The sequence below is a fragment of the Nycticebus coucang genome, chromosome X (genome assembly GCF_027406575.1).
Source record: "Nycticebus coucang isolate mNycCou1 chromosome X, mNycCou1.pri, whole genome shotgun sequence".
Classification (NCBI taxonomy): domain Eukaryota; kingdom Metazoa; phylum Chordata; class Mammalia; order Primates; family Lorisidae; genus Nycticebus; species Nycticebus coucang.
The window spans coordinates 150,189,849-150,213,000 of NC_069804.1; the positions used below are offsets into that span (position 1 = coordinate 150,189,849).

The following is a 23,152-nucleotide window of genomic DNA, read 5'->3' on the forward strand; positions in this document are numbered from 1 at the left end:
TCACAGCAACCTCAGACTCCTGGGCTCAAGCAATTCTCTTGCCTCAGCCTCCCAAGTACTGGGACTACAGGCCCCTGCCACAATGCCTAGCTATTTTTTTTTTTCCCCACAGGCAGGCTCTCGCTCTAACTCAGGCTGGTCTCCAACCCATGAGCTCAGGCGATCCACCCACTCGGCCTCCCAGAGTGCTGGGATTACAGGTGTGAGCCACCGTGCCCAGCGCAAACTAGCTTTAGTTCATGCCCTCCTCACTACTGAGCTAATAATCACATTGCACTTTTCTCTTGGTTCTTTATATCACCCATCTCCAATAGGTCTTCTCAGGTGCTTTTGGAGTGGTCTATCTTAAATATAGTTTGTTTCAAATCACTCAGTGCTTTCATATTGTGTTAAGAGGAAATGCAAATTCCTGAGTACGGCATGAAAATAAAACTCGCAACAGATATTCTGGCCCCTGGGCATCTCACCAGTTCGCTTTTGCACTCCTAGGCTTCAGCAATACCCAGTGGTCTTTAAGTCCCCAAATGTATCATTTAGACTCATATCTCTATTTGTTTAAGCCACTCCTTCTGATTGGAATGATTTTCCTTTCTTACCCACTGGATAAGCATGCAATCATCTTTCAAATGTTAACAACTTCTATAAATCCTTTCCTGACTGTAAGTCCTTTACTCACATAAATAACCTCCTGCTCCCTTCTTTATGCCCTGTGTCACACGACCCTGGACAGGGTTCATTAACAACAATACTATTTTATACATGGTGAGGAAGATGATGGGCTCCTACAGTACAGTACAGTACAGAGGCTGAATGGATGACCTCGGAAAGCCGGAATACCTGAGTCCAAATTCTGACTTTGATACTTGTTAAATGGGTAGCTTTGGCCAAGTTATTTCACATTTCTGTGCCTCAGTTTCCTCATCTGTATAATGGGCATAATTGTTTCACTTATAGAGTTGTTATGAGGATTAAATGGATTGCTTATGTACAATGCTTAGAATAGTGACTACTACATAATGATTGTTATGTGTTTGTTACAATAATGATATTAAGGTAAATATTATTTTAAACCTGAAGGTCTTCAGGGGTCTTCAAACTTTTTAAACAGGGGGCAAGTTCACTGTCCCTCAGACCATTGGAGGGCTGGACTATAGTTAAAAAAAAAAAAAACAACTATGAACAAATTCCTATGCACACTGCACATATCTTAATTTGAAGTAAAAAAACAAAAAGGGAACAAATACAATCACACCGCCTCATGTGGCCCGCGGGCCGTAGTTTGAGGACCCCTGGATCTGACACAAGAAAGAAGATGTTCAATAATATTTACTAAATTAATTGATAGCCATATTAGGTCACTGCTGTACAGTCCCATAATACCAAACCTTCGTCTAGTGACCATCTTCTAATTTGTTGAATGTGTCTCTCCCTCTAGACCAGCGGTTTTCAACCTGTGGGTCGCGACCCCTTTATAACAATGAAAATACATCCTGCATATCAGATATTTACATTACGATTCATAACAGTAGCAAAGTTACAGTTATGAAGTAGCAACGAAAATAATTTTATGGTTGGGGGTCACCACAACATGAGGAACTGTATTAAAGGGTTGCGGCATTAGGAAGGTTGAGGACCACTGCTCTAGACTATAAGATTCATTAGTGCAAGGACCACATCCACCTTATTCACCACAATATCCCTCACACCAAGCACCATGCCAAGTACCTAGCAGGCAAACGTTTATCTGTTAGATATATAAGTGAATGATTTTATGATATGCATTTTAGTTATTATTAGATTGCCTTTAGCATTTTGATCATTTTCTGAAATTGTAAAACGCAATGCCCTCTCCCATGTTATCTGAGGCAACAAAATTTCAGTGAAGCAGTGTTACAATTACTGTGAAGTATTATGTTAGAATTAATTCTCTTAACAGAGGGCTCCTCTGTTTCCTTGCAGTATAGGATCACAGACTTTTCATTTCATTAGCTAATTTAGTGGTACAGAAAATCCCACAGTGCACCAATCCTTCCTACTTACCACATGTCATTTTACATCTTTAACCAAATTCATAGGCAGAGGCTTTGTAGGAGTTACTCTTTATTAATTCTAGTTACTTAAAGAGTATACGGTCTGAAGATGAGAAAAAAAATGATCTAAAGAATGACCCATTACAAAGGATCTAAATGGAAATTTTTCAACAGAAGACATACAAATGACCCACAGCTATGTGAAAAAATGTTCAACATCATTAGTCGTCAGAGAAATGCAAATCAAAACTACAATGAGATATCCTCTCACCCAGTTAAAATGGCTTTTATCAAAAAGGCAATAACAAATGCTGGAAAAGATGTGGAGAAAGGGGAGCCCTCGTACACTGTTGGTGGGAATGTAAATTAGTGCAATTACTATGGAGAACAGTATGGAAGTTCCTAAAAACACTAAAAATAGAATTACTAAATGACCCAGAAATCCCACTGCTAAGTATATATCCAAAAGGGAAATCAGCATATTGAAAAGATATCTGCACTCCCATATTTGTTGCAGCACTATCTACAATAGCCAAGATTTGGATTCAACCTAAGTGTCCATCAATGGACCAATGGATAGGCTCAGGGCCCATAGCTCAGTGGTTAGGGTGCCGGCCACATACACTAGGCTGGCCCAGGCCTGCTAAACAACAATAATAACTACAACCAAAAAACAACCAGGCGTTGTGGCAAGTGTCTGTAGTCCCAGCTACTTGGGAGGCTGAGGCAAAAGAATTGCTTAAACCCAAGAGTTGGAGGTTACTGTGAGCTGTGACGCCACAGAACTCTATCAAGGGTGACAAAGTGAGACTCTGTCTCAGAAAAACATGGATGAACGGATAAAGGAATTGTGATGCATATATATAATGGAGTATTGTATAGATACAAAAAAGAATGAAATCTTCCCATTTGCAACAACATGGATGTCCCTGGACAACATTATGTTAAGTGAAATAAGCCAAACAAAGAAAGATAAACCTTGCATGTTTTCACTCATAAATTGGAGCTAAATATTAAAAAAATTGATCTCATGGAGACAGAGTAGAATAATGGTTACCAGAGGCTAGGGCTGGTAGTGGAGAGGGGAGGATAAAGTGGAGGTGGTTAATGGATACAATAATATAGCTACACAGGTAGATAGAATGAACAATATTTAATAGCACAACAAAGTAACTATAATCAACAATAGTGTGGGATATAGTTTAAAATAACTAAAAGAATAGAATTGGAATGTTCTGAACACAAAGAAATGGTAAATGCCTGAGGTGACGGATACTCCAATCACCCTGATTTGATTAATTCACCTTGTATGCCTATATCAGAACATCATGTGTACCCCACAAAGATATGCAACTATTATTACCCATAATGATTAAAAGATTTCAAAAATGGTCCATTATTTTCAGTGCTTATAATTCGGATGAAAATACAAGCCAAGTGCACAAATACCTACATCACAATGCCTTTTGTGTGCTCTAGCAATATGTATGGTACGATTTCAGGAGATCCCTGTTGATATGATGTGAGATGATTTTTTGGAATGGCCAAAATTATACTTGGTTTTGGTGGATGGGTTGATTTCCCTAGGGGGAAAGGTAATAGCAGTCCATGCTGAGGAAAAGGCACAGAGAAAAGTGTAAAATACAACACAACAGGGGTAAGATTTTACTGGCAGAGAAGGGATTTATGCAGGAGGCAGAAGTAGAAAATAGGCTGGAGAAAGAGATTTAGAATAGTTCGTGCTGGGTTTTTGATAAGGCCAGAATATCAGAAATATATCCATAGATAATGAGGAACTATGAAAGATGTCAGGGCAGGGCGTGGAAAAAGGAAAGCAATGTTGCGGAAATAGTAACTGGGCAGCAATCATGGAGAAGAGTTCCTGGGCTAGGTTGAGTTTTTAGGTGATGGGATACTCAGTAGAAATATGCAATAGACAATTGGAGATGCTGGATTATTTGAGTTTAGGGAAGATGTAGATTTGAAATAATCTGCGTAGAACTAATAATAGCTGTAGAAGAACACAGAATGAAGACAGAAGTTTAAGCATAGACCTACAACAATGAAAAATAAGATGAAAAAATAGGTAATAGCATGGCATAAATAAAAGTGCACTAAAATACCAACCTAGGAGATACCTGAAGCCTCCTCTAACCCATAAAGGCATAGTGATCACACTTTAAGAAGCACTTCCTTAAGGAAAGGAGCAGTTAAAACTTAGAAGTAGAAGAGGGAAATAATCGCAATGTACCTGTTGAACAGTCAGATCCTGTCCACTTGGGATCGCAGCTGCACACTCCAGTGTCCAGAAGAAAAGTCCCATGTCCTGAGCACTGCTCTTGACATATAGGAAGTGGAGTTTCACAGTTGACTCCTCCCCAGCCAGTAGAGCAGTGACATTCTCCTTTTACGCAGATGCCATGGCTGGAACACATTGGGTCTAAGCAGTCCTCTGAAGGCACAAAAAAAGCAGGGTGAGGGAAAGGTTAATAGTGAACAGGTATGGCCAGCAGACGTTAGGATAATGAAATTGAGATACATTGATTTCCTAGTATTATACTGTTAATGCTGCTTTAATTAGGCAATAAAATGACTCACATAAACACTGCGTTCAAACTAGAAGATTATTAACACTTAAAAATATGGTAGGGTATCATAAAAGGTGCAACCTAAATTTACAAGGAGAAGGAAACCACATATGTGAAATTGTGAACAGTCTGCAGTATCCCAACACAAATAAGTGGGTGGACCATTGTGGGCCTTCAGTAAGAATTCCTTGGCTTTGCAAAAAAGCCCAAGAATTTTTGGTAAGTCACTCATTATACTTTCTGCTCCCAGAAAGAATTCTTACTTGATGTCTAGAAAACTTTATATAAATTATTCAAGTTTAGATTATTCAAAATATTGGGTGAAGTGACTGCTATCACATAATAACATTTACATCGATTTATTTTAATTTTCTTTCTTTAGAGAAGCACTGAAAATACAACATTTTAACCTTAATTTAAAAATTATTTTCTTTATGGCTTCTCCTACTATCAGGACACTGCAACATAGTTTTTAATGTCTTAGAATATCACAGACTCAATTCCGTTTGTCTCTGCTTCTGTAAGCCCAGAAATTTTTGTATATATTCTGCCAAATGTATAAACTATTTTAGAGGTAGGTTCCTATGTTTGCCTTGGGGGAAATTGTTTTGTGCTTTTAACTGAGTAACCATCTGATTTTCAAATTTCTATCCTTCCCATACAACTAAGATAATATTAAAATAACTCATCATAATGGGGATACATGCTTTGAATTACTTTTCTAGCAATGCAAATAGACATACAAACTGCCTGCATTTGCAAGACTGGCCTAGTTTTAGGGTGTGGCTTATAGCTATGGTGCACAATAAATCTAACTAAAGCACTATTATAATTAGTATTATGGTACATTTCCTTTGATTCATCATTTGAAGGGGGATGTCTAAACCATAAAATTACTTTTCAGAAGGAGGTCATTTTGTTATATTAGAGTACAACAATTTTAAAAAATAAAGTGCATTTTAACATATTATAGCTTATTTTATTAAGAGGACTGCTTCAATATATTCATGTATGTCATATTGAAATCATGTAAGTCACACTTAAATCAGAGGCACAAAGTCATATGGCTGAAAGGGCTAGGAAGGTGGCATACATGAATGAAATGGGCTGGAGGTAAGAAAATATGATGTGGTTGGGAGCAAACTGAAAGCAAGTATCCTTGTTCAAGGGAACTGCAGCTACTTGGCTCCAGTTGACTGCAACCATGTAACAACTGGGCCCAGGGTAACCAGATTTTCCAGTATTCTCAAGACAGTCTAGAAATAGGGATTTTCATATGACAGTTCTCGATTTTTAAATTTTGGCAAATAATCACATCACCAATAGCAGCCATAGCAACACTGTGTGAGCCCAACAAAATCCATCCATAGGCCTGGTTCAGCCTATGGACTCCTGGTCTGCGATGTCTGTCTTAAAACATGTTTTTAAATTGTATTTCACAAATATATGCTATTTAATGTGGTGAGCATTCCTTCTTGCTATCTTGGTTATTGTACAGATTTTCTTAGTGACTCTGGAGAAGGCAAATTTAAGCTAAGTCCTTTTTTAGCTATTTACAGCATTTAAATTAGAAGGGTTTAAATTAATTAGGTTATATGTTTTCCACAGCAAGTTACAGACGTGATAGACCTCATTTTTCCCCTAACTCTGTTTCTGTCCATATAGCATCTGAATTTACAACTTAAATATAATGGTGACAGTTGGATCACCATAAAAACAATTTCCAAAGGTAACTTAGGAACTCCACTACCTTGTCTAGGCCCAGTGCCATTTATTGGAACAGATATAATCTTCACACCAAAATTCTACTATTGCTAATGGGAGGTGAAAAGCTAAAGTCTTGCTTGTTCATGGAGTGGAATGAGATTAAACTCTTTAGAATGCTGTGTAATAGTCTTAATGAGCCATCTTTAAAAAGCAATTATTGTGCATTTTCAGCAGCCTCTTCTCCGAACAACAGTTGTGATGAGACCATCTCCCACGGTAATGGTTTAATATTATTTCTGAAATCACTCTTGTTTGAGGAATGTGGCATGAAAAAGGTCTGATTACTAGTAGACTTATTTTCCAATGTGTCTCTTTAAATGATAAAACTTGCCATTTCGAAAAAAAAATTTGGGTAAAGACTCCTTTGGGGGTGAATTTAATATAAAGGCACTGCTTTGAAACTCATTAACGGTAAGCCTGCTTCCTTAGGCATGGAGGTCAAGTTTCAGCATGAGGTATGTAAAAATAAATAATATAAAGCAATAATAATAATGGTAATTACAAATCACTCCCAAAGAAAACATTTACAAAATGGCTGCAAATGTGCATATGTTATTATTTTTATTATGTGCTTTAAAATGAGATGTAGTAAAATGCACTCTGTAATAATGAAAGCATATGAATTAACACCTAAAATCATCAATACGGAAATTCTTGAGGTATAAAACAATGTTAGAAATGAGGGGGGATACTATTTTTCATTATTGCTCTGCAAGTGTCACAGATACGGCCTCATGCATAGTATCAGACTATCAGAAGAGACAAGAGCTCTCCTGCACCCAACACCCTGATCCATGTGCTAAGAACATGTTGGTCATTTATTATTTGCAAAGACCTCTTGAATCTCTAGTAGAAGCGCAGAATGACACCTTGGATAATTCAGTAAGAGAAAAGCCTGAAGCAATAGATGAAAATGGTGCTCTGACCTTCTTCGCATATTTCTCCTTTGTATCCTGGCACACAGATGCAGACTCCCATGATGCAGGTGCCGTGGCCAAAGCAAGTTGGGTCAATGCATTGCTCTTCTGGAACATCACACTCTGGCCCCTTCCAGCCGTGCCGGCAGACACAGTGTCCTTTCTCATATTCTCCATTTCCACCACACAGCACAGGGCATGAATCTGAAGGTTGGCAAGTGAACTTGTAATGTTCTCATAATGCTTTCAAAATCTCCAAAGAGCAATTCCCTATTGATCTTGTATACTATTTCAGGCAAAATATTGTACTGTTTCTGTCTTCCTCTTTATTATATGGGTACATGTTCATGATTACCAACATAGAATTTTCCTCTTATGGGTGTGGGATAAAGATAAGTTATAAAGATATCCTGAGTGGTAAAATTGCATCAAGTATTTGCTTTTGATCTCGCCATACTCTTAAACTATTATTATTATTTTAAGCTAGGCTTTTTCTTTCTTATGGTTTTTCTTCCTCAAGCAGATGTATATTATTTTAAGGAAGCAAAACATCACATTAAAAAAAGCAGTAAATAGGGAGTTATACATATTATAAAATGTTATCCTTAAAAGGTTAGGTAATTAAATAGACTATATTGAAAATGAGCAGAAAGTATCTCTAAAATAATAATCATAAGCCTATGGGAAAACATAGTATGATTTACTTAAAGCTTTTCCAAAGTGAAACTAAAGGCATGTCTAGGAAGCAATATAGTGTGCTAAGTTTAATTCTGAACTTTCCAAGCCTTTACTCTCTAGGCTACTTACTGATCTGGTAATGTACCCTTTCTAGGTACGCTGGGGTGTATAAGGAACTATCAACTTTATCAGTTTTAAAGTCAATTTATTATGTTTATGAAGGAAACATAAGAATCATGTAGTGGTTGGCTTAGACACCCTAGGTACAAATCTCAGCTGTTCAATAACTCTGGCTGAGTCACGTAACCTCTCTGAGGTTGTTTCTTTGCCCATAAAAATAGGATACTAGACCTACCTCATAGGGCTATTGTAGGAAATAGAAATTCAAAGATATAACACAAAATATTTAAACAGTGGCTGGCAGAGAAATGCTCAGCTTTTGGTGGAAGCAGCAGGGGGCACTCCTACTGTTGCTGCTGCTAGTCCTACTGCTACTATTACTACTATTAATTCTGAGGTCTAAAATGACATCAATTTCCCTAAACCAGTCAGAATAATAAAGCAATATTACCTCTAGCACAGTCAGGTCCAAGGAATCCTGGGAAACAGTGACAGTGGCCAGAGATACACTCTCCATTTCCATTGCAGTTAGTTGAACAGTCATCCATTATTTCTATTAATACAGCAAAAAAATGAGTAACCCCCCAGGTTATAGAATCTTTAAATGTTTTTTTAACTTGCAAAAACTGTGGGCCTATCACAATCTGGCCTGTTGTTATTTATGGAACATATACCGCTCAAAATCAGATGTCAAAGACCCCTGTAAGATGTCACGTGCAGCACCAAGTTATGAATTATTAAAAGGGCCTTGGATTTGCTGAATCAGCTAGTCAGAGTGGAACGAAAAACCAACCAGGTATGGGGAATCTGCATTCTAAAGACCACATGTAACCTTCCAGGTCCTTCGGTATGGCCTTTTGACTGAATCCAAATTTCATAGAACATATCTTAGATTTTGTTTTAAAAATAAAATAAAAATATAAAAGACAAACAAATGTGTATTAATAAAATGAAAGTATTTAATTAAAATACAAGGTCACAGATTCCCCACACCCACAGGCTTAAAAATGAAACCCAGAAGACTGTCTACTGTTTATTTTTTGAATTTAGGTTGTGGCAAATAAAGTTTTATTTCTCTAGCAACTTGGAATATTTAATCTACTATTCTTGACAGCTTAAACATGATATTCAGTGTTTCATTTTCATTAATAAGTGACAATGAAAGGCTTTTAAAGTGAGTGTTCATATTAAATTCACCACCACTAAAAGCATTAGAACCTAAGTATTTTGTTGAGAAATGCTTTCTTGACTGTAAATGCTTATCAGTTCTCTGCCACGAATTTCCTTTCAATCCATTCTTAGAGAACAATAGGTTTCAGATGAATTGAGAAGCCTTTGTAGGTGCCCATAGGTAGTTCTGGTGACATAAATATATGTAGTACAACATAACTTTGATAATTCTTGTGGTAACTTCTCTGAAAAACTATAATGTTATACAAATGTCAGTTTCTCACAATGGCATTAAATGTTTATAGCTTAAATTTGTATTTGAGTATAATAATGATTATAACTTTAGCCTATGAGCAATTATGCCACCTACATGTTACTCTTGTAGTTTTCTGTGTGTTTTATTTTCTTCTCATTAATCCTTTCTATAAATTTCCCATACTTAGCACTCTTGGACTCAGAGTTTTATGTTCTGGCCTATGAATCGGCTTTTCCCTTTTCAATCCAAATTATCTGCTTCATCAAGTTTCCCTTAAATAAGCTATTTCTGATTAGAGGAGAGATTCTGGGAGGTGGTCCTGGCATCTTCCACTGAACAATGAGAATGCCAGTTTATAACAAAGGTCAAGAAATAGCATTTCGATAATTGTGGTCTGTGGACCATTTGTATCTGTAGGATCAGCTGGAGCTCTTAAAATGAAGGTTTCTGGGCTTCAGCTCCAGATCTACTGAATCTGTCTGTGAGGGAGGTGCTTCAGTAATCTCTGCAACCACTAAGCAACCTTGGTGACCCTGCAGGTGCTCACCACATTCAGAAGGCTTTAAATATTAACTATAGTGGAAGAATTTGTCATCTAGATGTTGGATTTCTGTCTTGGGCAGGATAAAAGCAAGAGGAATAAAGTGGTATGTAGTCCATTGGGAGTTTTCTTAGAAAGCTGAGAATGAATTCAGTGGCTGTCTGGATAGATACTCTATTATAAATTAGAAGAGATGATTATTCTCACCATGGTGTGAACATACCACATTGCCTTTTTCAGGCTTATGCTGGTCTTGTTCTCTCCTCACAGTATTAGAAAACTGAACCGGATAATCAAGTGACATGTGACATTTACTTAACTGCAACTTAGCTGGCTGGAATGTAACATTTAGCAAAGACCCAATCATTTCAACTCATTAAAACATTAGTTATTTACAGGGACCACAACTATGGTGCATTTTACAAGGGTATATGTCAAATCTATTAAGTGTAGAGTATAAATGTCTTCACACAATAATTAAGGAAGTACAGAGAAGGCCATGTTAACCAGTTTGTTGTAAGTGTTCCAAATTGTATATAAAACCAACACATTGTACCCCACAAATGCATTAATGTACACAGCTATGATTTAATAAAAAACATTAGTTATTTTGAGAAAATTTTTAATTTATTTAACATGTAACTATTAAAAGGCATAAAGGAACTTATTTTCATTCAGAGGTGGAACAATTACTTCTCTATTTTCAATGTAACTAGCTTTCTTATACTAAGTAGCAGTGGCAGTTCTTAAATTCACATTTGGATTTCCCCTGCTCTGGATGGTCAATAGGAGGCCATGGAGGAAGCTTTCAAAAGTAAATATAGTTGAATTCAATTTCACATCAGATTCTATTGACAACTTTATGGAAGCAGCCCTGTGGGAATGTAGCTATTCTGGAAAAAAAATGTTTAATAAAGCTTTCTATCAAAATAAATAAAAATCCCTACTGCTTATTGACTTATCTAAGAACTGTCTCTTGGCTCAAATTTCTGCATAGAGCTTAACCCCAGCAATGCAAATCAGAAAAGTGAGCAACATAGGAAGTTTGGGAAGCTGCCACTTCCACTGGGTTATCAAAGAGACCTTGGGGCAGCCTAGAGACTCCAGGAAGAAGATGGTTGCAGCAGGAACACGCAAACAACTAGTGATGAAAAAGAATGTGTTTATTTATGTTGCCCTCCAGTAATGTTTACCTTCTATCCGTTAAATCTTAATTCAGAACTATTTCCTAGACTCCAGTTCCACAGTTGAGAATAATTTTGAAGTTCTGTATTTAAAATCCTGTTCTTATGCTTGAGTCAAAAGCCCCTTGGTATCTGCATGTGCACTGATGATAGGTTTTACTTCTAGCAGTTTTTTTTTCTTTTCTTTTCTTTTTATTTATTTATTTTGAGACAGAGTCTCACTATGTCACCCTGGGTACAGTGCGGTGGAGTCACAGCTCACAGCAACCTCAAACGCTTGAGCTTAAGTGATTCTCTTGCCTCAGCCTCCCAACTAGCAGGGACTACAGGTACCCACCAAAACACCTGGCTATTTTTTGGTTGTAGTTGTCATTATTTGGCAGGCCCCGGCCGGGTTTGAACCCGCCAGCCCCAAAGTACGTGGCTGGTGCCCTAGCCGCTGAGCCTACTTCTGGCAGTTTTTCTTATGGCAGAAACTAACGGCAATGAATAGTACCATGGAATAAGTATGGTCTGAAGGGCATGGGCTTTAGAATCAGACATACTAGTTCTCAAATCTCAATTTTGCCACTTGTTATCTGTGAGACCTTGCCAAATTATTTACTCCCTTTAAGCTTCTGCTTCCTTATTTGTAACGTAAGTATCATAATACCTGAGCTATCAGGGTTGTGACGAGAATCAAACACTATAACTGAATATAAGGCATCTAGTACAGTGCTAGGGGCAAAGTGGTACTCCATAAATGGTATATATTATCCTGCTATAGAGCAGGTTGCCTTAGATAAGGGGATATTGACAACTCTACCTATACTACTAGAAAATAATATATATTAATGTAGGGCAGCCTGTAGCCTATATTAGTCATTTAGTAAATGTTACTTATTAATTCCACCTTGATTATTGTTAGTAGTACACCAAATATAGTTAAGAATCAAGCAAATGATTCTGACATTATCATGAAATAGATGAATGAGCAGCATTTAGAACAAATGGGGCTATATATTTGTTTAATCAAATATATTACTCTGATTAATTTAAACTAAAAACGTAACAAATTAATGCAGATAATTTAGGGCAAATGACTTATATACTTTTCATTTTTTTTTGAAATTTACTTAAATTTTATTTAAATGGAAGAATAGGAGGAATGTTTCTGTCGTTTCTAATCTTAACAAGACAATAGAAAAGTAAAGAAGATGACTTGAATACACAAAAAGCAAATTGGTGGTTGTATATGAAACTGATAGCTTGATAACTGGATCACAGGAATTTGATCTCAAAGATTAGGTTCTTTTGGGGAGGAAGTAAGGGACAGGAAATAACTTCAAGCATGTTTCTAGGCCTGTTGATTTTTGAAACATTAATAGATTGGATAGTGCTTTAACTTGAGCTTAAAGATAATGGGAAGAGAGAAAATCCTAACAAATATTTTATAGTTTACAATTATTCTAATTTTTTGGTTTTTGAGACAGAGTCTCACTTTGTCACCCTTGGTAGAGTGCTGTGGCATCACAGCTGACAGCAAACTTTAACTCTTAAGTGATTCTCTTGCCTCAGCCTCCCAAGTAGCTGGGACTATAGGTGCCCGCCACAATGCCCGGCTATTGAATTATTCTAATTTTTAAGGAAAAACTTAATATCTCATAACTTATTAGCATTTGCAATATTAAAATTAGACTTTGATAGAAAAATATCATATTGACTCCATCCATTGAACCTGCCTCATTGAGTCTGTGAGTGGCAAAAGAGTGACATGACTTAAGATATATATTTTTTCTAATTTAACAAACAAATGCTTTGTTTTTGGAAGATGTAAGATCAGTAGAGTTTTTCTCTAGGGGAAAATTCATCAGCTCTGTATTATTGCCTTTCTGATTACTTCAGAGAAAAGTTTTTGATAATTTTATGGCTGGAATACCATTTTCTACTGACTCAAGGTCTTCAGCATCAAGTAAAAATAGAACCTAATTGTTATAAAGAGCAGATGGTATATCTATTAACAGTTAACACATCTTCCTACACATATGGCTGAACAGGTTAACTAAAGGATAAAGTGGTGAGAGTTGTATAGAAAACTGACAGCTGTAAAATACTTTCTCTTCTTTTAAGAGGTGTGTTTAAGAGGTATGTTTTAGGAAAATTTGCATAATGCAATACCGTGTCTATGAATTGTTTACCCTCAGGAGTCTAAAATTGCTAAAGAGCTCAGCTTTATTCACACACTGGGTCATGGGGAAAGTATTTACCAAGGGAAAAAAAGACAAAAGAGTGAGATACTTTCAACTAACTAGAGTGATAGTAAGTGAGGATGTGTAGTATTACATTGTAAAGAACATGTTTAAAAGGTTCCTTAGCACCCTTAAAGAGACACTGTGATGATTTTCAGAACCCCAACAAATTCTAAAAAACGGGGGTTTGAATGACTCAAGTTATTATTCTCAGTACTCTTCTCTAAACAATCTTCTGTTGTATTTTGAAGCCTTAGTTCTAGAATCAGTTGTTCTAAAGAAGAACTTCAGTGATACTAATTTTTCTATTTGAAAAAGTATCTATTTGCTTTTTAAAAAATAACAGAACTTGAATTAACAGGGCTTGACTTGCTTATTCCCTTCTTCACTGACATTGTTCGTCTGTGTAGCCTTGGTAATAATATTATCCAGGTAATTTTTTCCCGTTGATAACATGCAAAAAGGTGAATAGCAAGTGTCTTAGAATAGCAGCAAATAAAGGATCATTTAAAAACTCTTAATCAGCATTTAAACAACATCATTGACAACAACAATATAAACTTTTCTCAGAGTAACCTATCGGGAATAACTTTAAGACACTAAGCGATAAGCTTAAATAACACTTGCATCAGTATCACTCTCATCACTGATTGTGTCTTTCTAGAATTATATTGTCAATTCAACGTAATTGGCAAAACATCTTACCGATTGCTGTAGTTAACACAAATACTTGCTCCATCTTTTTTCCATCATTGTAAAATGCCAGATACCAAGGTCCTTGGTCCATATACTCTATGAAACCCGTCTCCTGAAGTGAGGTTAAAATCAGATTCCGAGGGGAGTGCTGGGTATCATCAGAGCCCTTGGAGTCCTGTTTGACCAGCTGTTTGCCATCCATTAGCTTTACAAAATCAAACTGGAACAAATTCAAACATGAATATGAGCTACTACCTTTTCTTCTAAACTGATCAACATCTCTAACTTCAACTTCTCTATCTCATACTCCTTTGATTTGGAGGTGGGCAAAGCAGAAGAGGGGGTTATTAATTCTGAAATATATTTCCACTCAAAAGCTTATTATTAATTCTAAAAGACCCCCTCACTATATTATAAATGTTATAAACCTTTCTGTTGGGGAATATTCAAAATACTTGTTTAACAATAAATACACTAAAAAAAAAAAGAAATCTTGAGGAGAATCTTGACATTTTACTGAAGTATCTGATAAAAGATACTTGAAAATACACATCCCTCTTGGAAATGTTACTATAAACTTCTCTACAAATCAAAACAGTTTTACAGTTTTTAAAACAAATGAATGGTCCAACATCTAAGAACAATCATCATAACTTACTACCTTTGTGGTAACATATTTAAATATTCAAAGGGCCCTCCTCCCGTTTTTTTTTTTCTAATCACTGGGCAAGCAAGCACACGGCACCCGTTTCCTTGAGCATGTTTTTAAGTGTCACATTGAATAGCATTCTAATTCCTTTCCTATTCTGGCTCAGAAGTAAGGTTTTGCCTATAGTCATATCTGTTGGGAAAAAGCCAGCCCCAGATGTTTGGTTACTTTTCCTGCTTCTTAGATGAAGCAGAGCTTCAAATTGGTCCATGTAGAGAAAAATAAGGGAAAGTAAACAAGGTAAATGAGATGGTTAAGGCTTCTGAAAGGGCCATGTAAATCACCAAGGTTTTATATATTTGAGTTATTATTAATAATAGCAAAGAAAAATTTCTACCTGTAAGTCAAAAACTTGCCTTTTCCACTCATTTCCTACCAATTTCTGACCAATATGCATTCCTTCACTAGGACAAGGGGATGTGGATTATGGGACCAGAAGTGGGGGTATAGATAGTAAAGTTAAGTAAGATGATGGGACTGAGAAATTCATGATCACCTTCTTGTAGGAAGCAGAGGTCAAGTAAAGGATATTGTCGTAAACTCTGTTTTCTGCATCTTCTCTGCTAAATGCTATTTCTTATTTCTCCATATCATTTCTTTCATCACTTTGAGTGTGATTATTCCGGGTATTTGTTCATGACAAAGGTTTTTCTGTCCTTGCCTCTGACTTGCATATACTTCAAAAGTCACAAACCCTAAACTATACAACCCACCAGCCTCAGAAAGAGTTCAAGAAAATACCTATAATATCAAATACCTGAGTGTGTGTAGGTGGAATGTTTCTTCTGCCATAAATTCCTAGTAGAGAGTCCTTGGCTAAGGAAATATTGAATTTCAGATATATCGGATGGTGGATAGTAATCTGGAAACGCCAGAATAAGCCGGGTGGAATGGTCTGCATGACCTGTGCACCAATGTCAACTTCTCCCGTGTCTATGGCCCGTCCTTTCTGAAACACTGGTTTTAAAGGTAGAGAAAATCACACATTATATTAATCTCTATTATAAAGCAATGGTTTTTAGCTTTTCAAGAACAGACATATCAAAACAACTTACTCAGCTTTTTCTTCCTCCCCAGCCCACCCATCTTTCAAGGCCTTGCCAAAATTAAACATCTTCCAAAGAGCTCTCCCTAACCACCCACTAGTCTCTCCCTTCTGTTTAACTTCTATTGCATTTATTTCAATCACTTTTATTTCTTTTAACCATTATTTACTGAGTACTGTCTTGGGTCTTGGTAGCTCCAAGAGATACAAAGATGAATAAGATGCAGTTGCTGCTTTCAAGGAGCTCAGAAATTAGCAGAGCAAATTGTACAAGTCACAAATAACCATGTCCTAAAAGAAAATAAGTGCCCTGGGTTTTTAAAGGAGGGAAAGGTATTTGGTTAGAGGACACTTCTTATCCTTAGCTCCCTCAATTTCCTTTATCTTCTTTTATTTCTCCTTAGCACTTATCACCATTTTAACATACCATATATTTTACTTATTTTTTTTTGTTTATTGACTGTTTTCCCTCAATAGAATATAAGGTCTGAAGGACTGTGGATGTTTTGTTCATTGCTTTATTCCCAGCACCTGGAAGAATGTAAGTAAATGTTGGCAAAGAATATGGGTGATCAATGTAGATTTATTCAATGAATCAATAAATGCATCAGAAAAAAGTGGCAATGAAAATGAGACTTAATGGAAGGTGGGTATTGCAACAGACCTGTGGGGAAGAGTGTTCTGTAAGGAAAGAACAGCTTGAAAGAGTAAGGAGACTAACACTAAGGTGTAGGTATGGGTATAAAGAGAAGAGCTAGAGGGAAAGGATGGCATTGTATTCTCTAGGGCTTTGAGGGCATATTAGAAGGGTTTATTTGGTCAAGGATAGACACCGAGAAAGAATTTTAAAAAGAAGGAAAAGGTTTGGGTACATTATAAAGGCCAATCTTAAGGCAGAGGAATTAGAACAGGAAGACACAATAATAATCAAAGAATTGTGAAGCAATGAAATGAAGATTTAAATTTGGGGGGGGCAAACAGCTCATGGAGAAAAAATACATCCAGTGAAAAATAATTCAGTGTAAACAGACAGCAGGAGGAAGGTATGAAAGACAATGCAGAGGAAGATTCTGTAGCAGAACTTCTCAAACTTTAATGTGTACAAGAAGGAGGGGTCTTATTCAAATACAAATTCTGTTTAAATCTTTTATCCAGTGAGAATCAATTTTTGTTAATGGTGAAAGGTGGGGGTCCAGTTTCAGTCTTCTACAGGTTGCCAGCCAGTTCACCCAGGACAATTTATTAAATAGGGAGTCTTTCCCCAACTGAATATTTTTGATAGGTTTGTCAAAGATCAAATGATGATAAATAGTTGGCTTCATCTCTTGGTTCTCTATTCTGTTCCATATATCTACCTCCCTGTTTTTGTGCCAGTACCATGCTGTTTTGATCACTATAGATTTATAGTATAGCCTGAAGTCTGGTAACACGATACCTTTTGATTTGTTCTTATTTCTGAGTGATGTATTTGCTATTCGAGGCTTTTTCTGATTCCATATAAAATGAAGTACTATTTTTTCAAGTTCTTTAAAGTATGACAATGGTGCTTTAATAGGGATTGCATTAAATCTGTAGATTGCTTTGGGTAGTATCAACATTGTAACAATGTTGATTCTTCTCAGCCATGAGTATAGTATGTTTTTCCATTTGTGAACATCTTCAGCTATTTATTTTCTCAGAGTTTCATAATTCTCTTTATAGAGATTGGAATAGAGTCCTTGACTATATTTTAAGCTTGACTATTATTGTCATGTATAAAAGCTACTGATTTGTAAGTATTCATTTTGTATCCTGAGACGCTGCTGTATTCCTTGATCACTTAGAAGAGTTTTGAATTTGAGTTCCTGGGATTTTCCAGGTATAGGATCATATCATCTGCAGAGTGAGAGTTTGGTCTCCTCTGACCCTATTTGGATAGCCTTGATTGCCTTCTCTTGTCTGATTGCTATGGCTAAGACTTCCATTACTATGTTGAATAGCAGTGGAGACAGTGGGCATCCTTGCTTCATTTCTGATCTGAGTGGAAATGTTTTCAATTTTACAACATTCAATATGATATTGGCTGTGGATTTGCTGTAGATTGCCTCTATCAGTTTAAACTTAAGACATGAAACTATAAAAATACTAGAATAGACTGCAGGGAAAAGACTTGAAGAAATTGGCCTGGGAGAATATTTTATGAGGAGGACCTCCCCGGGCAATTGAAGCAACACCAAAAATACATCACTGGGATCTGATCAAACTGAAAAGCTTTTGCACAGCCAAGACCACAGTAAGTAAAGCAAACAGAAAACCTTCACAATGGGAGAAGATTTTGCAGCTTATACTTCTGACAAATGTGTGATAACTAGAATCTATAGAGAACTCAAACTAATCAATAAGAAAAGAACAAATAACCCCATTTCTATGTGGGCAAGAGACTCGAATAGAAACTTCTCTGATGAAGACAGGCACATAGCTTACAAACACATGAAAAAATGCTCATCATCCTTAATCATCAGAGAAATACAAATCAAAACCACTCTGAGATATCATCTAACTCAAGTAAGACTAGTCCACATCACAAAATCCCAAAACTACGGATGTTGGTGTGGATGCAGAGAGAAAGGAACACTTCTACGCTTCTACGGGAATGCAAGCTAACACAACCTTTTTGGAAAGAAGTTTGGAGAATACTCAAGGAACTAAAAGTAGACCTACCGTTCGATCTTGCAATTCCTCTACTAGGTATATGCCCAGATGATCAAAAATTATTTTACAACAAAGACATTTGCACCAGAATGTTTATTGCAGCCCAATTCATAATTGCCAAGACATGGAAACAGCTCAAGTGCCCATCGACCCATGAATGAATTAACAAATTGTGGTATATATACACCATGGAATACCATGCAGCCATAAAAAGGATGGAGACTTCACATCTTTTATGTTTACCTGGATGGAGCTGGAACATATTCCTCTTAGTAAAGTATCTCAAGAATGGAAAAAAAAAAAGTATCCAATGTACTCAATACCATGAAATCAATATATAATCACCTACACATTCATATGAATGGAAAAACATAACTATAGGCCAGAAAGTAGAAGGGAAGAGGACAGAGAGGGGAGGGAGAGGGAATAAGGGAGGAGGGAGGATATTTGGGGGGACCTCACCTAATGCATGTGATGCAATGGTACATTTCAAAACTATTAAGAAATGAGTATAATTGTGATGGATGTATTACTTAGTTCAATGTAAGCATTTCACATTGTATATCAAAGCAGTACACTGAACCCCATAAATGCATCAATGTACAAAGCTATTATTTAATTAAAAAATAAAAATATATAAAAAACTCATATTGAAGGTTAAAAAAATACAAATTCTGATTCAGTAAGCCTGAAGTTAGTCATTTCTAATCATCTAATCAGACCATGTTTATGAGCGTCACTTGGGAACTTCTTATCACTGCCTAGCAAGATCCCAAGTGGTGCCATGTTGCATCATCCATACCCAACACCCTAGGATACAAGAATGAAGAGGAAGATTAGGTGTGGGGCCCAAGGAAGGGTCAAGACTGACCCAGTGATTGTGAATTTGGGTGATTTAATGCTAATAGCAAAGCCAAAAAACCAGGAAGAAGTTGGTCGGTGAGGGAGGATGTTGAGTTTAGGCAATCAGGGATTTATTATATATGGTCATATATTCTAATTGTTTCTTATGTACTAGCTGATATACTTTCTTGTGAGATCCTTTGTAATGTGGTGGTGGAAAGGAAAGAAATACAAGAAGAGGAATAAGAATTAGTTTGCTTTGATTTTAAGAAAGGAAGATTATACCTTAGGAGGGAAAGTTCAATTTGGCCTCATTTTACACCACCTTTATATTTTTCAGCCATCAACTCCTCCACACCAAACACAGTTTAAAACCACACATGGTATCTGTCCTTTGTGTTCACTCAGTATAAAATTAACAGCCCATTAAGAAACACACCTGCAGTGGCTTTATTCAGAGGGCAATGCCTTGCAGCTTTTAACTCCCTAAAATACCTCCATTATTGCTTTTTGTGTTAAGGCCAAGAGTAATAACTATTTTAAGAATGTTCACTGTTAAGTGTTAATAATAGATTTCAAATGCAATTTTGAACATAATTATGTATTACAGGACACATAATTTTGTGGAATTGACATTTATAATAAAATATGCCCTTTGAGATGATAAGTGACCAACTGAGGGCCTAATTTTTAAATGAAAGTTACTTTTTTTCCATGTAAGACACAGCAATTTGGTCCCTAAAGGGTTGATTATACATTTAACTCTTAAAGTCCTGGAGCTGAAAAAGTGTTTCCTGTGAGCAGGCAATTAACAGACCATGTTTATGTGGACACTTCTGTTCTCAATGTTCAGTATATTAAACTGCTATCCTAATTAGGGGCTTTTATCACTTCTTAAAATGCATCATTTGGTCACGGAGGCAGTACTATAAATATAAAACAATTTAAAATGTTCTAGGCTTGACAAACACTGTTTAAAAGGTGCTAAGAACAGCGTTTAATGAATAGATGCTGCCATTTAAAAAAATCTGGGCAAAACTGTTTGATGGACATTAACCTTTATAAAAAAAGCCTCACCAAATGCTACACCATCTCTTACTTCTGCACTTTATAGCATTATATATTGCATAATGAGGCTGCTTAAATGTTACTCACTAAATCAAAAGAAACTCATGAAGTTGTGTTGTTGAGGTTTCCTTGTTAGTAATATTAGCATTACTATATATATCTGGAGCATATATGCACAAGTCATTTATAAAAATTGTTTTAAAAGAGGATGGTCTTGCCCTTTGAAAGCTTACATTACAGCTAAGACAAGTAAGGTGAACAGAGATGACAACATATGAATGAATATGTGGACTATACTTTAAATAAAAATAGCAAAGCAAGCTAGTTGTGGTGATTTGGTATTAGAGAAGAGTAATTCTCACAGCTTGCAGATAGAAACTTTCTCAGCCTCTGACCTTTTAGAACTTAATAAATCAGAAAGAAAGATACCTCCTTGTTAACAAAACACACAAATAAATAGCCTGCTCCATTTTACCTTTCCTAAAAATTAGTTATGGATTGTAATATAGTGATGATCATTTCATTATTTTTATTAGCTCAAAGGTGGGAAAAACTACAGAGAAGGGACTTATATGCAGAACAACAGTACAAAATGTGATTAAAATATTTGCATTAATTTAAGTGAGTGGATCACATTGGGCCAAATAACAGTGATTCTGATGCTTTGTTTACAAATTATCAATAGTAGAGTTAAAATACTGAACTAAGGTACAGTTTTTTTTTTTTTTACAATAGTCATGTTTTAATTTTCATTGAATAACTTAGTTTACTGAAGCACATCAGAAGGCCTCAGAAGACTATATTCTCCAGTGACAGAACACTTTTTTGCAGAAATTCAAGATGAAATGCAGAGAGCCATAGATCATATCAAACTATGCAGTATTGCAGTTATCACCATCTCAGCAATATCTACAAATTTAGTTTGAGATAAACACTCTTTTTGTAGATTGCAACACAGGCATTCACTGCTGAGCTAGAAAAACCAATGGCAGATAGGCTATGTTGAATTTAGTGGTAGTAGCTTAGTTCATACAGAAAAGGTCAGGGTACTTGGAAGGTTAAAAAAGAGGCAAAGAATTGGTGACAGACACTGTGTACAGTGGCTATATCGCCTACATTCTGAGGGGTGGGGAACCTGCAGCGTTCGGGCCCCATGTGGCCTTCTGGATTCTTGAGTATGGCCTTTTGTCTGAATCTGTTATGTTATAGAATAAATCCTTTTATTTAAAGAGGTACACCACAGAAAGATGAAGCTCTTCTTGCCTTCTTTGGTGCTTATAAAAGAACAACCTTGAAATCAGAAGCCACGGGTTCTCCACCTATTTAATAAAGCTAGACATCATGCATTCAATGATTCTGTGAAAAACGCAGTTGAACATTGGTATAAGATACTGAGATGTGGTCACTGAAAGATTCCATCATTAAGTGCTTATGCAAAAATAAGTAGGTTAAAGGTAATGGTATGGTCCCTACCATCAATCTGAGTCGTCTTGTGAAGAAATTTGCAAATTTCATAAAAAGTACCTGAGCTATACTGCCCAAAGAAAAAATATGCATTAAGAATATATTCTTCTTAGCAAAGTATCACAAGAATGGAAGAAAAAGTATCCAATGTACTCAGCCCTACTTAGCAAAGTATTGGGCAAGAATAGAAGAAAAAGTATCCAATGTACTCAGCCCTACTTTAAAACTAAATGAAAGCTACTATAAACCAATTATAACCCAAGAATATGGGTAAAGGGGATAGGTAGGAAAGGGGAGGGGGAAGATGGCTGAAGGGAGGGTAATTTGTGGGACCACACCTACGTGCATCTTACAAGGGTACATGTGAAATTTACTAAATGTAGAATATAAATGTCTTAACACAATAACTAAGAAAATGCCGTGAAGACTATGGCAAGACCAGCTTGATGAAAATATTTCAAATTGCATATGAAACCAGCACATTATAACCCACGAGTGCATCAATGTACACAGCTATGATTTAATAATAAACAAGCTGGTAGAACTTTAGTCTGAGTTCAGATAATATATGTGAGTCATTACAAAAGTTTTGAGATACACAAAAATCAAGAAACTTAAGGTGGAGACAAGATGGCTGACTGAAGCCAGATTTCTACAAAGGCTCCCGTCCAGCAGGAGAGTTAAAGGACAGAAATTTAGCAAGTAACCTGGTGGATAAGAGCTGCACCAAGAGAGAAGGTTGAAGAACGCTCATCAACTCCGCTGAGGCGAGCTGCGACACCCAAGGATACCAATGAAAGATACAAAATCCATCACCAAGTAGACGGGAGTCCCCTCCCCCATGAGAACAGCTCGGAGTGCCCCACAAACAAATGAGCAGAGTTCAAAGGTCCTCCCACTACACTCCACAGGAGAGACCCTCTAAAAACTGGACCTACCTCCCCTACTAGGGTGCCATGGCATTCTCCTGCCAGGCAAAAAACTGTATAAAACTGTATATATTCTCTACCTACAATTCTGAGCTCCCAGCACTCCCCTCCACTCTCACTTTGAGGTCTGGATGCCTGTACCACAGGAGTTCAGATTCTTGGGTGATTTCTCGAGGGGTGTGGACAGGGCCTGGACTGCAGCTGGTCAGTGCTGATTCTGCGGCACGG

At 36.6% G+C, this 23,152-nt stretch overlaps 1 protein-coding gene across 1 annotated transcript in view; it reads right to left on the bottom strand.

Moving 5' to 3' along the window:
- TENM1 (teneurin transmembrane protein 1) overlaps positions 1 to 23,152 on the bottom strand; it is a 442,965-nt gene that overhangs the window by 325,744 nt on the left and 94,069 nt on the right. The window contains exons 4-8 of the mRNA XM_053580321.1: positions 15,642 to 15,841; positions 14,185 to 14,395; positions 8,552 to 8,653; positions 7,312 to 7,506; positions 4,282 to 4,482 (exon numbers count right to left, since the gene is read on the bottom strand). Coding sequence (XP_053436296.1) covers positions 4,282 to 4,482; positions 7,312 to 7,506; positions 8,552 to 8,653; positions 14,185 to 14,395; positions 15,642 to 15,841 — 909 coding nt within the window. The remainder of the gene's footprint in view (positions 1 to 4,281; positions 4,483 to 7,311; positions 7,507 to 8,551; positions 8,654 to 14,184; positions 14,396 to 15,641; positions 15,842 to 23,152) is intronic.